The sequence below is a fragment of the Panthera onca genome, chromosome B1 (genome assembly GCF_046562875.1).
Source record: "Panthera onca isolate mPanOnc1 chromosome B1, mPanOnc1 haplotype 2, whole genome shotgun sequence".
Taxonomy (NCBI): Eukaryota; Metazoa; Chordata; class Mammalia; order Carnivora; family Felidae; genus Panthera; species Panthera onca.
Window position 1 is genome coordinate 86104295 of NC_138342.1, and position 13376 is coordinate 86117670.

Below are 13376 nucleotides of genomic sequence, written 5' to 3' on the forward strand. Positions count from 1 at the left end.
CTCATCCCTTCAAGTCCTCTTAATGGTGTGGCTCTGCTCAGCAACGCTTTGTAAGATAAGAGGTTTCCTTCCCACCCTCACTTTCACCCAGCACCCATACACCCCTTGTCTAGCTTAATTTTTTCCCATTGCACTTTTCACCATTTGACACACATATATACTTGGCTATTTTCTGTCTTCTTGAACAAGAATATAAGCAACTAGAAAGAAGGGAGGTACTTTTCTTTCCACTGCTGTATACATGACATCTAGAGCAATGACCAACATATAGAAGACTCAACAAATATTTCTTGATTGAATAAAAATGTGATTTGAAATATTAAATAATTATTCTAAAAAGTTCTAAGGATTTACAATTGATTTTCTTGGTTTTTAGTTTTACATTAAACTATAATGAGATTGTTTTTTATTGCCTCTGTTTCATGTCTTATTGAATGAGCCAGGACTTTTAGAATAGTATTTATATGCCTTTTAAAAGTAATTTTTCTAGGAATACAAAAATAATCATTATTTTGCATGAAAATATATTCCTATATTTCATTTCTAAGTTTCCGCTTGCTTGCTTGCTTATTTATTTATTTATTTATTTATTTATTTATTTATTTATTTATCTTTGAGAGAGGCAGAGAGAGAGGGGGACAGAGGATCCAAAGCAGGCTCCATACTGACAGCAGAAAGCCCGATGCGGGGCTTGAACTCAAGAACTGTGAAATCATGACCTGAGCCGAAGTCGGATGCTTAACCGATTGAGCCACCCGGGGGCCCCTTCACCTGCTCTCTTAAAGCTTGAGTATTGAACTTCATACATACATAGGTAGCAGGAAGTTCAAGTAAAAGATTAGAGTCCCAAATAAACCGTCAAATTCAACAGTAGAAGAAAAAAAACCCCTTTTATTGTAAAATGAGTTTGTTAAGTTACCTGAAGTACTTGGATCATTTCTTTAGTCTTTTCAAGGCATTTATTTGATTCATTAACTTGTGCTTGAAGTTTTGCTACTAGGTCATTAGTCATCTCAAGTTCTTTCTGCAGCTTTATAATCTTGCTTTCCTTGTGCATAGCACTTTCTTTAGCTTCACGCAGTGAAGTTTCCAACTCCTGAATTTTCTGTGAGAAAAAGCACACATAAATAAGGTATGCCATGAAGGCAGAATCACAGAATATAAGTTTAAGACAAAGACGATCATATACATAGGTATTAATTTTTCAGATTGCATTAAGAAAAGATAGAAGAGAAACCAAATGTCACTCAATTTACACATGTATTATTTCCTTTATTTAGAAGTTGATGATTTTTGGATTAAAAAAGGCCCAAATTTTATATTACAAGGTTTAGTGTCTATCTTATTTACTGGTTAGTACAGTGCTAAGCATATTAAAAAGGCACTCACATTTTAAATTAACAGCACTTAAAGAAAGTACACCTGTTAACTGACTCTTTAAGTAATGCATATAACATAGCTTTCCCTTTATTTTTATTACCTAATTTTAAAATTAAAAAATACAAGCATGTGGAAAAATTCAAAGGCATATAATGAAGGGGAAGTTTCCCCATCTCAGAACCCAAGCTGACCTGGTAACAATGACTACTAAACTCTTTCAAGTGTATCCTTCTAGAAATTTTCCATGCCTATTTAAGTGCTTGTGAGTACACAGTTACAAAAGAGTCAGTCATACACAGAGTAGGAACATACTGAATATATAGTTGTTTTTTAAAAAATATTTATTTTTGAGAGAGAGACAGCAAGTGCACAAGTGGGGGAGGGGCAGAGAGAGAGAGAGAAAGAGCGAGTCTCAATCAGGCTCCTTGCTGTCAGCGAGAGAGCCCAATTCAGGGCTCGGTCCCATGAACCGAGAGATCATGCATGACCTGAGCCCAAATCAAAAGTCAGACATTTAATGACTGAGTCATCCCAGTGCCCCAGTTCTGTTTCTTTTTAACTTGATAATATACTTTCCAGATATTTCCATTAACAACACATAGAGATCTCTCCACATTTTTGTTTTCATGGATACATACATCTTGTCTTATAGAGGTATTGTAAATTAGCTAACCCATCAACCACTAGTGAACATCTAGGTTATTTCCAGTTTTTTTCAAATACAAAAATACCTGAATTTAAATACCTGAGTTTGTTCATATTTGTAAGATTATTCACCTACACACACATGCAGGATTTCCTAGAAAATGTTTGTTTTTGGCCCATCTAGAATTTATTTTTGTTTAAATGAGTGAGGTAGGAATCCAGATTTATTTTTTTCCAGGTGGCTAGCTGGTAGTCTGGAATCAAACATGCAGTAAACCATCTTTTCCCCACCGAGTTGGTGGTTACCATTATCAAACACTGAATTCTCATCCTTACTTGGGTGTACTGCTGAACTCTACTCTGTTCCACTGCTTGATGTGTCTATTTCCATATCGTACCAAACTACTCTATGCTACTCTAATTTGGCATGATTACCAAATTAATAGTATATCATTTACTATCGGATAGGGTATTTCCTGGGGTCACTGAAGATGGATATTTCTTCTGTTTCTTTATTACTTTGGTAGATAGGCTTAATATTTCGGCTATTTTTGTCTCCACCAACTGACTGAGGTCTGTAGTAATTAGCAATTCGATAAACTGTACCAGTGGTCTTCTAGTTTCCACTGGTAACTGATTATTAAATTAGTGGCTGACGTTTTATTCTGAGTATTTATTTTGCTCAAGATGATAAATTATAATTTCCTCTTAGGTTCTTCACGAAGTCATTTTGTGTGCTAACAACATAAAATAGTATGCCTGCTTCGCAGATTCCCAAGTAAGGCTAGGTAACAAAATAACTGAATCATTCAAAAAAATTTTTTTTTACTAATTCTTTATTTTTGAGAGAGAGACAGAGCATGAGTGGGGGAGGGGTATAGAGAGAAGGAGACACAGAATCCCAAGCAGGCTCCAGGCTCTGAGCTGTTGGTACAGAGCCCGACATGGGGCTCGAACCCACAAGCTGTGAAATCATGACCCGAGCTGAAGTCACATGCCTAACCGACTGAGCCACCCAATGTACCCCTATAACTGAATCATTCAAGTAATGTATTGATTCTTGGATACAGGTTAATCTATATAAGACATCTGTTATATTTTTTTAGGCTTTTCCATTTTAATTTTGATATAACACAAACCAGTATTAAAGACTAATGATAATTAGAGAAAAGCTGAATTGCACTAACCCTCTAAGCTAGTACTATATACAGACACAGATTATAGTTTAATAAAAAGTTACACAATTGTGGGGTGCCAGGGTGGCTCAGTTGGTTAAACAGCTGACTCTTGGTTTTGGCTCAGGTCATGATCTTGCATTTTGTGAGTTCGAGCCCTGCATCAGGCTCTGTGCTGGCAGTGTGAAGCTGCTTGGGATTCTCTCTGCCTCCCCCCTTCCTTTTTCTCTGTCCCTCCTCTGCTCATGCCTCTCTCTTTCTGTCTCAAGATAAATAAACTTAAAAACAAATTACACAATTGAAGAAATTTATAATGTATAGTAATAGCACCTGAGAAGGTATATGTATCTTTAATCAAATTAAGCTATGAGTTACTTCTGCTTTATAATTCAAAGGGAAGATCTCATGTAATATATAGTTCTGTAGTTATTTGAGTGATAGCCACAATAGGACTATATTTAAACAACAAGCCCATTGGGGCACCTGGGTGGCTCAGTAAGTTGAGCATGTGACTTCAGTTCAGGTCATGATCTCACGGTTTGTCAGTTTGAGCCCCACATCAGGCTCACTGCTGTCAGTGCAGAGCCTGCTTCCGATCCTCTCTCCCCCTCTCTTTGCCCTTTCCCTGCTCATTCTCTCTCTCAAAAATAAATAAAACATTAAAAAAATAAATAAAAACAAGCCCATCACACACAAACATGGCCCACATTCCCTAATACATTTGATACTATAATTTTGCTCTGAAGTGTTACATAAAATGCATCTTTAACTCTAATCAATCTGCAAACTGAAAAATGTCTCATAAGAAATCACATACCTCTGTGGTTAGTTGTGTGGCTCTTGATGTAACATGAAGATTCTTATTGTCTTCTGTAACAGCATTAACAAGGACACCAGATGTCAGGGAGATCTTCAAAGTTTGGTAGTTTTTAAATAGTTGTTCATTTTTCTCTTTCACTGATTTCAGGTCATGTTCCCATTCTTTAGTTATGGTAGCATTTCTTTCTTCAAACTCTGTAGATTCATTCATTATAGCCTATTGAATAGTAAAACACTATTATAACTCTAAAATGAATTACATATAAAAATACTATGAAAACTACTAGAATTCTAGAACAAGGCATATGCTGAAATTCATTATTTAGAACACTCTAGAACAGTACTTTCAAAGAATGTGAACATTCTTTGTGGTTTGCATCAGTTTCTAAAACTACAGAAGATGCTGGATATTGATGAGAATAAAAAATAAGGACTGGAGAGGATTCATATTGATTTGCAAGATGATAAACCTCACTTTATTAAATCAGTGCTAACATTATGGAGAAGAATCTGCAAAACTGTACAGGTTAAAGTTATTATGTATTATGACATTTGTTATTCAATTTTTTTAATGTTTATTTATCCTAGAGAGAGAGTGTATGCAAGCATGTATGCACGAGAGGGGCAAGGGGGACAAAGGATCTGTCAGCACAGAGCCTGATGAGGGGCTCAAACTCATGAACCGGGAGATCATACCCTAAGCCAAAGTCAGATGCTTAACCGACTGTGCTCCTGTATTATGATATTTATAATGTCCTATATAAACATTAACTGACATGTAATAGCAGAGCATATTCAATAAACTTAACAGCAACCTATTTTCCTGTTTCATTTCAAATCTCAATGTTTATAGGGAAAATAGTTCACTGACTTTTGGTAATCTGAAAATCTTATATTTCTGTGCAGGAAATAATAGTCAATCAATACCTTCGCTAACTCTGAAATTACTCATATCTTTTTACTTCCTAATTGTTATGGGATGTATTTTTGCTCTCATCATGAATGCCTTATTGGTTTTATCTATAACTTTGTGGCTTTAAGGCACTTCTATCAGACTTGGATGCTAACTTAGTTGTGTTCTTGGCTGGCATCCTGGACTTTCCTGGGTTCTAGACTACTGGCCTCACACCATACGAAGTTATCATTTCCTATTCTCAGGGTGCTGGAAGAAGCCACATATCTATGCTCATCCACACAGTAGGAATCCCTACTTTCTACTCCCAACTAGGCCCTCAATATTACAAGAAAAACACTGAATTATATGGGGATTATCTTAGCCAAATATTGGTTTTATATTTTTCCCTGTTGATTGTGGACTCTTCCCCCGCCCCCGCCCTGAAATAGCTCATACTATTCTGCTAGCTTGAGGTATTTAACATATGGGAATGACTCTCCATAGGAAAACAGCTTTTGAAAATATTACCTATACTTCAGTGTGATTTAAGTATAGTTTCCAGATGAAATTAAAGTGTCAAAAAAGAACTGCCCAAACATATGAAATATGAAATTAATCTTAGAAGCTGTGATGTTAATCTAGCTCCCCTTGCTCCAGTTCCATGTACACAAGCAACTTTCTGATTACTGTGTATTTTACCAGGTATAGAGATAGGGATTACTTCAGAAAGCAGAATGAGGGGCGTCTGGGTGGCTCAGTCGGTTGAGCCAACTTCGGCTCAGGTCATGATCTCATGGTCTGTGAGTTCAAGCCCCGCGTCGGGCTCCGTGCTGACAGCTCAGAGCCTGGAGCCTGTTTCAGATTCTGTGTCTCCCTCTCTCTCTGACCCTCCCCCGTTCATGCTCTGTCTCAAAAATAAATAAACATTACAAAAATTAAAAAAAAAAAAAAAAAAAAAAAGAAAGCAGAATGATATCCTCATCAATGGAAAGTACAACAAATTAACAAAAATGATCTTCAGCAATGTTGGTTCTTGTGAATCTATACACTGGAGCCAGTCACCTCGGGAACAGAGGTATAAACCATATCTCTGAACCTCAGAGTTGAAGGATCAGTGCATATGGTAGTGATACCACCAACATGAAAAGCAAATGAGGCCTCCGCCAAGGAGTTGGCCAGGCTTGTCTATGGCATGACCACAGGTGCTGCCTGCAGCCCTGAATCAGGCTCATGTCTTACCCTGTCTGAGGCTACTGGGGGGAAAAGGCTCAATTCCTACAGAAGCAGTGAGAACTGAGAAAGGAAAGAGGATTCAAGATTTCATAAGTGGAAATTGATTATTACACCCCAAGATTTTATCCTTTTTTTTTTTAAGTTTATTTTGAGAGGGAGAGCAAGCACAAGCAGGTAAGGAACAGAGGGGGTGGGGGGGAGGGCAGGGGTGTGGGGTGCAGATTCCCAAGCAGGCTCCGTGCTGTCAGTGCAGAGTCCGAGGTGGGACTCGAACTCACAAACCATGAGATCATGACCTGAGTGAAACCAAGAGTTGGATATTTAACCAACGAAGTCTCCCAAGCCTCCTAATTTTATCTTCCTTACAAGTGTCAGTTGATTATCTTTAATTATCTTAAAGAAGCATACATAACATATAAGAGGAAGAACATGTTTTACATAATTTTTTCCAAATAAAAAAAATGAAGTATATACAAGTAAATTACAGAAAGCATACCTAAGATTAAGTTGTTCTAAGTCTTTAAGAAAGAGGTGGAAAAATCAGAGCAAACAACAAAAAAGAATGAGGTAGCACAAAAGAAAATCATTACTTACAATTATCTTGTTATTATAGAAGTTATTCACTTGACAAATCCTATCATTTTCTTTCTGGATGCCATTTTTAAGCTTTTCTGTATCAAAATGAGTATTCAACCATTCTTCCAAAAACTGGGTCATTTCTTTCCTATTACTTAGCACTTGTTGAAATTCAGCCTTTATGCAGTGGAAGTCATTTTCTGAAAGATCTTTGAGAATTTCCTGTGTGAAAAATAAGTATTTAATCACCTGGACATTAGGAAAGTTTTCACCTAAATATCATATAGATATCAAAGAGGGGAAAATATCTTACTGAACTTTCATTCTTAATATTTTAAAATAAATATAATTCTAATTTATTCTAATTACATTAGAAATGTAATTCTTTTTTTTTTTTTTTTTTTTTTTTTTTATTTATTTTTGGGACAGAGAGAGACATAGCATGAACGGGGGAGGGGCAGAGAGAGAGGGAGACACAGAATCAGAAACAGGCTCCAGGCTCTGAGCCATCAGCCCAGAGCCTGACGCGGGGCTCGAACTCATGGACCGTGAGATCGTGACCTGGCTGAAGTCGGACGCTTAACCGACTGCGCCACCCAGGCGCCCTTAGAAATGTAATTCTAATTTAAAACTTTATTCTAGTGATTTGAATAATAAATTTTTGGCAGTATAGGCCATCTAAGAGGAATGTCTGTGAATTCTGCCTGTTAGAATTAACTGTCAAAACTGTCTGTGACCAATAATCACAATATACGAAGTGCTTCTGCATGTAGCTTTCCTGTGCACTCAGGTCTCACATACGTGTTGGGAGTTGGATGCCAGCCTCACACTGCTGGGTGAGAGCAAGGCACTCCATATGGAGTTACTGCAATAAAAATGTTCCTGACTCCCAGCCACAGATCTAGGTTTAGAAAGCATTTGCAAACTTATTCTGGGGTTCTATGAATTCCCACTTGTTGGTACTAAATCTATTTCCTGTATCTGTGGAGTCCTGAAAAAGGAGATTAGTCCATTATGTGACACTCTTTACATCTAGCCACCTGTCACCCTGCAACCTAGTTTTAATTTCTGGAAAATGAAAAATGGCTCTAAGCACATGGAAAGGTACCTTCTCTATGTGACATAAAGGCCTAAAATCTAATGAAACCATTTAAATAAATGATACCTCAATATGTAGATCCATATTCTGGCTCAATTTAAGGTCTGTTAATTCTCTGGATGGCACATCATAATCTTGTTGAAGGTGTTGTATTTTAATTAGCAGTTCATTTTGCTTTTCCACTTCGTCAATAAAAAACACTTCAAATTTATTGATGGATTCATGGTGTTCTTCCTTTATCTTTGTAACATGGCTTAACACATACTTACAGAAAAACATTAAACAAATTGGGAAATGAACTTTTTATCACATTTAGAGGAAGTTTTAGACCCTCAAGACTAAGAGGTGGGATGGCATCTCTTCTTTATCTATATCCTCTGGTAAGTGAGGAAGAAGGAAAGAGCCTCTCTCTCTATCCCCAGTTTTCTCCTCTCAGTATCTTGGGAGAAGAACTTCCAGACTTCAAGTTCCTTACTTTGGACTCCCTACTGGATACATCTCATAGATGTTCAACAATTACCTTACATTCAATGTTAAAATGTAACATAATCTCTTTCCCTAGAAACTCACCTTTCTCTACCAATCCCCCATGTTTCCCAGCTAGAAGCTTGAGATTCATTTTCAACATCCTGTCCTGCATACCTTGATTGGGTAACCAAAATGGGTATGCCAGCCTCAAGATGTACTTTCTACATGTAGTTAGATGTTTGGCATCAAGGTAACAATAATCTGAATGCCATGTGTTCCATGGACCTCTTGGATAAATTCTGGATATCTGATTGCCTGGATTTGTGGAAAAATTTCAGGGCCTGGGGCACCTGGGTAGCTCTGTTGGTTGAGCACCCAGCTCTTGATCTTGGCTCAGGTCATGCTCTCATGGTTAGTGGGATCAAGCCCTGTGTCAGGCTTTGCGCTAACAGTGTGGAGCCTGCTTGGTTTTCTCTCTCTCCCTCTCTTTCTCTGCCCTTTCTCTGCATGCACACACTGCCTCTTTCAAAATAAATAAACTTAAAAAAAAAAAAAAAAAAGGAATATCAGGGCCTGAGAAGCAAACTATCTAGGAAAGACAAATACCAACTCCCTCCCTCCTTCCTCAGTCTTCTACTACTTCGTAACCTCTTATAATCTGGCCCTTCCTAAGCACTCAACTAAAACTGCTCTGAGAAAGTCACCAATGAGCTCCATTATCAATCAACAACTTGAGGGCATCTGTTCAGTTCATATTCTGGCTGCATGAAGTATCTGACACTCTTGACCACTTTATCTTTGACATGTTGTCCTCTACTGACTTGAGCAACAGCACTTTTGCTTGATTTTTTTCTGTTCCTTTGACGTTTCCAGCCTCAAACCCACATGTTGCTGTCTTTACTGCTACTGACTGGAAAATTTATCTTTTCTAGATCTCTCTTCTTATCCCATGGCTCTTATTCTTCTATTATGGTTTCTGGGTGACCTTACTCACATATGTTATATTATCTAGCAACTATAAGCTGATGAATTCCAAACTTTTTTTTTTTTTTTTTAAGTTTATTTTGAGAGTGAGCAAGCACACGTGAGTGGGGGAGGGGCAGAAAGAGAGGGAGACAAAGAATCCCAAGCAGGCTCTATGCCATCAGCACAGAGCCCAAAGTGGGGCTCGATCTCATGAACCGTGAGCTCATGAACTGAGCCAAAATCTAGAGTCAGACGCTTAACCAACTAAGCCACACAGGCATCCCAAGCTGCTGAATACTTCTTTAATTTCTTTTGTCCTCCCCATCCCTGTGAATCTTTTTCTGGTAAAAGAGTCACCTATAGTATCTCATCTGACCACTGTAACTGCTTTTTGTCTCTTCTCTCTGCCACAAACTCATTGTTTTTCTATGGTGAAGTAGCTAAAACGGTATGATCGTGCTACTGCCACTACTTAAAATAACTGTCCAGTGGCTCTCCATCATCTGCAAAATGGACTGCAATCACTGTTGCTCAGTCCAGCTTCTACTGCAGTCTCACCTTCTGTGACTCTTTATCTGGTATGTCAACAATCTGCACGTACCTCTATCACCACACTTAGACTACCTGCTTATACATCTGCTTCATGCACTAGACCAGGAGATAACTGAGATGTTATTCCTACCTGTCTCCCGAGCACCTTGGCAGTATCCAGATTCACAGGGAGAGCTCAAGTTTTGTTGAATGAACAGGTCCTAGATGCATACTGGATTTTGCACATACTATGCTGAGACCCATATAACCCTTAATTTGGTAGTAAATACACTAAATAGCAAATATGCCAACTCCCAAAGTAGGACTTAGATATACTGATGTTAAAACCAATTATAGCAGTATTTACAAAGATATTACTAAGAAATGTGGTACCTGAAGTTTCTTCATGACTCTGTGGAATTCCATTGAACATCTCTGGTTTGCAGTAAGAAGTTTTTGAATTTGTTTGATTTGTGGATACGGAAGTGAGAGGTTTGCTCTCACTCTAATTGAAAGCTCTTTTTGGGTTTCAACTTCCTTCTCCAAGTCAAGGGATAGTCTATCTAAGCACTCATAATGATTATACATCTCTGAGTATCTCTTCAGAAGCTCCTAAGGAAAATTAGAATTCATTTAACAATTCATTCTAATGTAACAAAAATAGTCCTTGCCCTAGAATTTTAACAAAACTTATGCTTAATATTTTCTGTAATGCAGAAACAAATTAAGATGTTTGTGTTAAAAAAAAGGGGGGGAAGGATCTCTTATTGATTCTGGATTACAGAAATACTATTTAATTATTTTGAAAATTTAAAAATTTTAAATATAACACAGAAAACCAGAAACAATCCCTATTAACATTTTGATACATTTTCTTTTAGTTCTTTATGCATTCATGATTTAAATGACCATCTCAAAGTCTAAAGATAAATTTGAGTGAATTCAATCTAGTCTATATTATAGTTTAAGACTGAATGCTGGCTCATGTTCACAGCAGGCAGTGTGAGTTTCCAGGTAAAACAAGTGACGAAAAATCGAACTATTTGTCAGCTTGGTGCAGCCTCTCTACACATTTCTATTTCTCTGCCTAGAATCTGAGTTTTCGAACCTTTTATCAGTTAGAGTTCAGGTTCTATCTCTGCTACTTCCTGAATACAGATATCATTGAGCCATTTTCCCAAAAACAAAATAAAGACTATAATGAGTCCCACAAACTTTTCTAGGGGAAAGTAAATATGATATCCATATCTATGTAATCTATGAAATATACACAGACATTATAGCTTAAGGGAAATAAAATTATATTTGTAAAAATGTTTCTAAACTCAAATTCTAAACTTACACTTGATTTCATGTCCTGATTCTACCAACCTACTAGCTATATGACCTTGAGCAACGACTAAACTTCCTCTCCAAGCCTCAGTGTCTTTGTAATTGGAGCAATAAAAAGTATCTCATGAGATAAAGAACTGATATAGTGCCTAGCATATGGTAGACACCCAACAAGCCTGGTCTGTAAGTTCAAATGATTAGAGGCCAAGCAGGGGACACACTGGTCAAAGCGCAGGTTGAAGAACACAGTAGTACGTATTGCTACAGTCATGTAACAAATAACATGTTTAATTCAGGGTGCTAAATAATAAAACAAGGGGCTTCTGACAATAATGAGCTTCCTTTTTAATAACTTAAGGAAAAGCTAGCTGTACATTCATTTCCTGCCTTTGGTCCTAGTATGAATCATGTTACAGTATGAAGCAGCACTGTGTAATCATTCATTTGTACTTTTAATAAATACATGTTCCATTAGGAATGTGCTAAGTGATATAGCCGCAGAAAACACACAACATCTTTAGGGATCTTGCATTCTAGTTGGAACGAGACGGTAAATCCTGTTGGCTTTTCCCCTCAATATACATTTAGAATCCAAACATTTCTCACTACTCCACTGATTCTTCCCTGGGCTGAGCCGCAATCAACTTTGCCTGGCTTATTGAAATTTTTCTCTCAGATGCTCTTCCTGCTTCCACTCTGTTTCCAACACAACAATCAGAGTCATCCCTCTAAAATGTAAGTCAGATAATGTCTCTCTCGTGGTCAGAACTTGTCAATAAATCTCCATCTCACTCAGACTAAAATCCAAAGATCTTTCAAGGCTACACAGCCTGCATCTTCCTCATGAACTCTCGGACCTCATTTCTTATTAGCTTTCTCCCTTGTTGGATGTTCCTGGAACCCACCAGGCAGGCTTTTGCCTCAGGAGCTTTTACTTGCTATTTTCTCTTCTTATCCCGTTCTTCCCCCAGATAGCTATGTAGCTCAATCCTTTATCTCTTTCGGGTATTTGCTCAAATATCATCTTTCCAGTGGGGCCTTAAAATCACCCCCTCCCCCCATTTTGTGTGTTTATGTACATACATATGCACATACTTGCACACCTATACTAGATTAGAAAGTTGAAAAAAACTTTGAGCACTATCTACTCATTCCCCAGAGGCTCCATTCTAGGCCTCTGGAAGGGTACCAATATTTATTTGTAATTTTAACATGGGACACTTACTTTTATCCTAGAGCACTTGTCTCTCAGGCTTTCTGTGAGGTGGTGTTTCCCATTACATGGTAACTTTTTTTCATATTTTACTACCTCTTTATGGTTCTGTTGGTCCTGTTTTGATACAAAGAAATAAACAAGGCGTCAACTATAACTACATTCACATTTAATGTCTATATACTTTTCCACTTACATTTTTTCACATCATTTCAATAATGGAATTATAAACTTGTAACTCAAAAACAAAGTGAAAAATGGTCAGAAAATGAGTAACAGTACCACTAAGTAGTAAGTGGCCTTGACTCACTAAGAAAAAATGTGGAAAAACCACATATTTTTTGGAGATAGGATTTATCCCCATAACCATCACAACTGCAAGTTACACTTTAGGTTTATATCTGGTTCCTACTATTCCAAGTCTCTGAATTAGAGTTAGTCTCTGAATTGCTGCCAAATAATACGCTACCAAAACCACCTGAAATATCTCTGTTCACTCTTCCCAACTCCTTGGAATAGAAAATGCATATCCTGTTACATCTTGGACTTCTGATTCGAAGTACGACCTAAAACCTTTTCTCCCACTTATTTACTACAGTACTTAGAAGAATGATTGTTTAATAAATATTTGTTTAATGAATTAAATCTTTTTATAAAGGGCCTACAAAACAATGATTCCCAAGGGTCTCATGTTTCTATTAATGTTGCAGATGACATGATCTTCTGCTCTGTTGTTGAATTATGAGAATAAAAAAGATTTCTTACAGATTTCATATGATTTCTTATTTGTCTGAATTTTATGTTATTTTCTTGAGGGTTCAATTGGGCTTTTTAAGACATGTGATTCTAAATACCTACAGTCCTACTGGATGAACTTCTTTCCTCTGTGTATCTGGCCACTTCTCTAACTGAGGGACGAGACGAGCCTATGCCTAAAACTCTGTCACGTAGAGGCAGAGAAATGGCGCACTTACTCTTCTACAGATCTAGTCCTTCAAATATTTCTTCCTTAAGGGTAATGCCATTTCCTGGTGAAAAAGCCCT

General features: G+C 37.3%; 1 protein-coding gene across 5 annotated transcripts in view; it reads right to left on the reverse strand.

Moving 5' to 3' along the window:
* CENPE (centromere protein E) overlaps positions 1-13376 on the reverse strand; it is a 79573-nt gene that overhangs the window by 14160 nt on the left and 52037 nt on the right. For all 5 annotated transcript variants that reach the window (XM_060654519.3, XM_060654521.2, XM_060654520.2 and 2 more), the window contains 6 exons: positions 12345-12449; positions 10181-10399; positions 7889-8086; positions 6742-6945; positions 4018-4236; positions 920-1105 (listed from right to left, as the gene is read on the reverse strand). In XM_060654519.3, the coding sequence (XP_060510502.2) occupies positions 920-1105; positions 4018-4236; positions 6742-6945; positions 7889-8086; positions 10181-10399; positions 12345-12449 (1131 nt within the window). The remainder of the gene's footprint in view (positions 1-919; positions 1106-4017; positions 4237-6741; positions 6946-7888; positions 8087-10180; positions 10400-12344; positions 12450-13376) is intronic.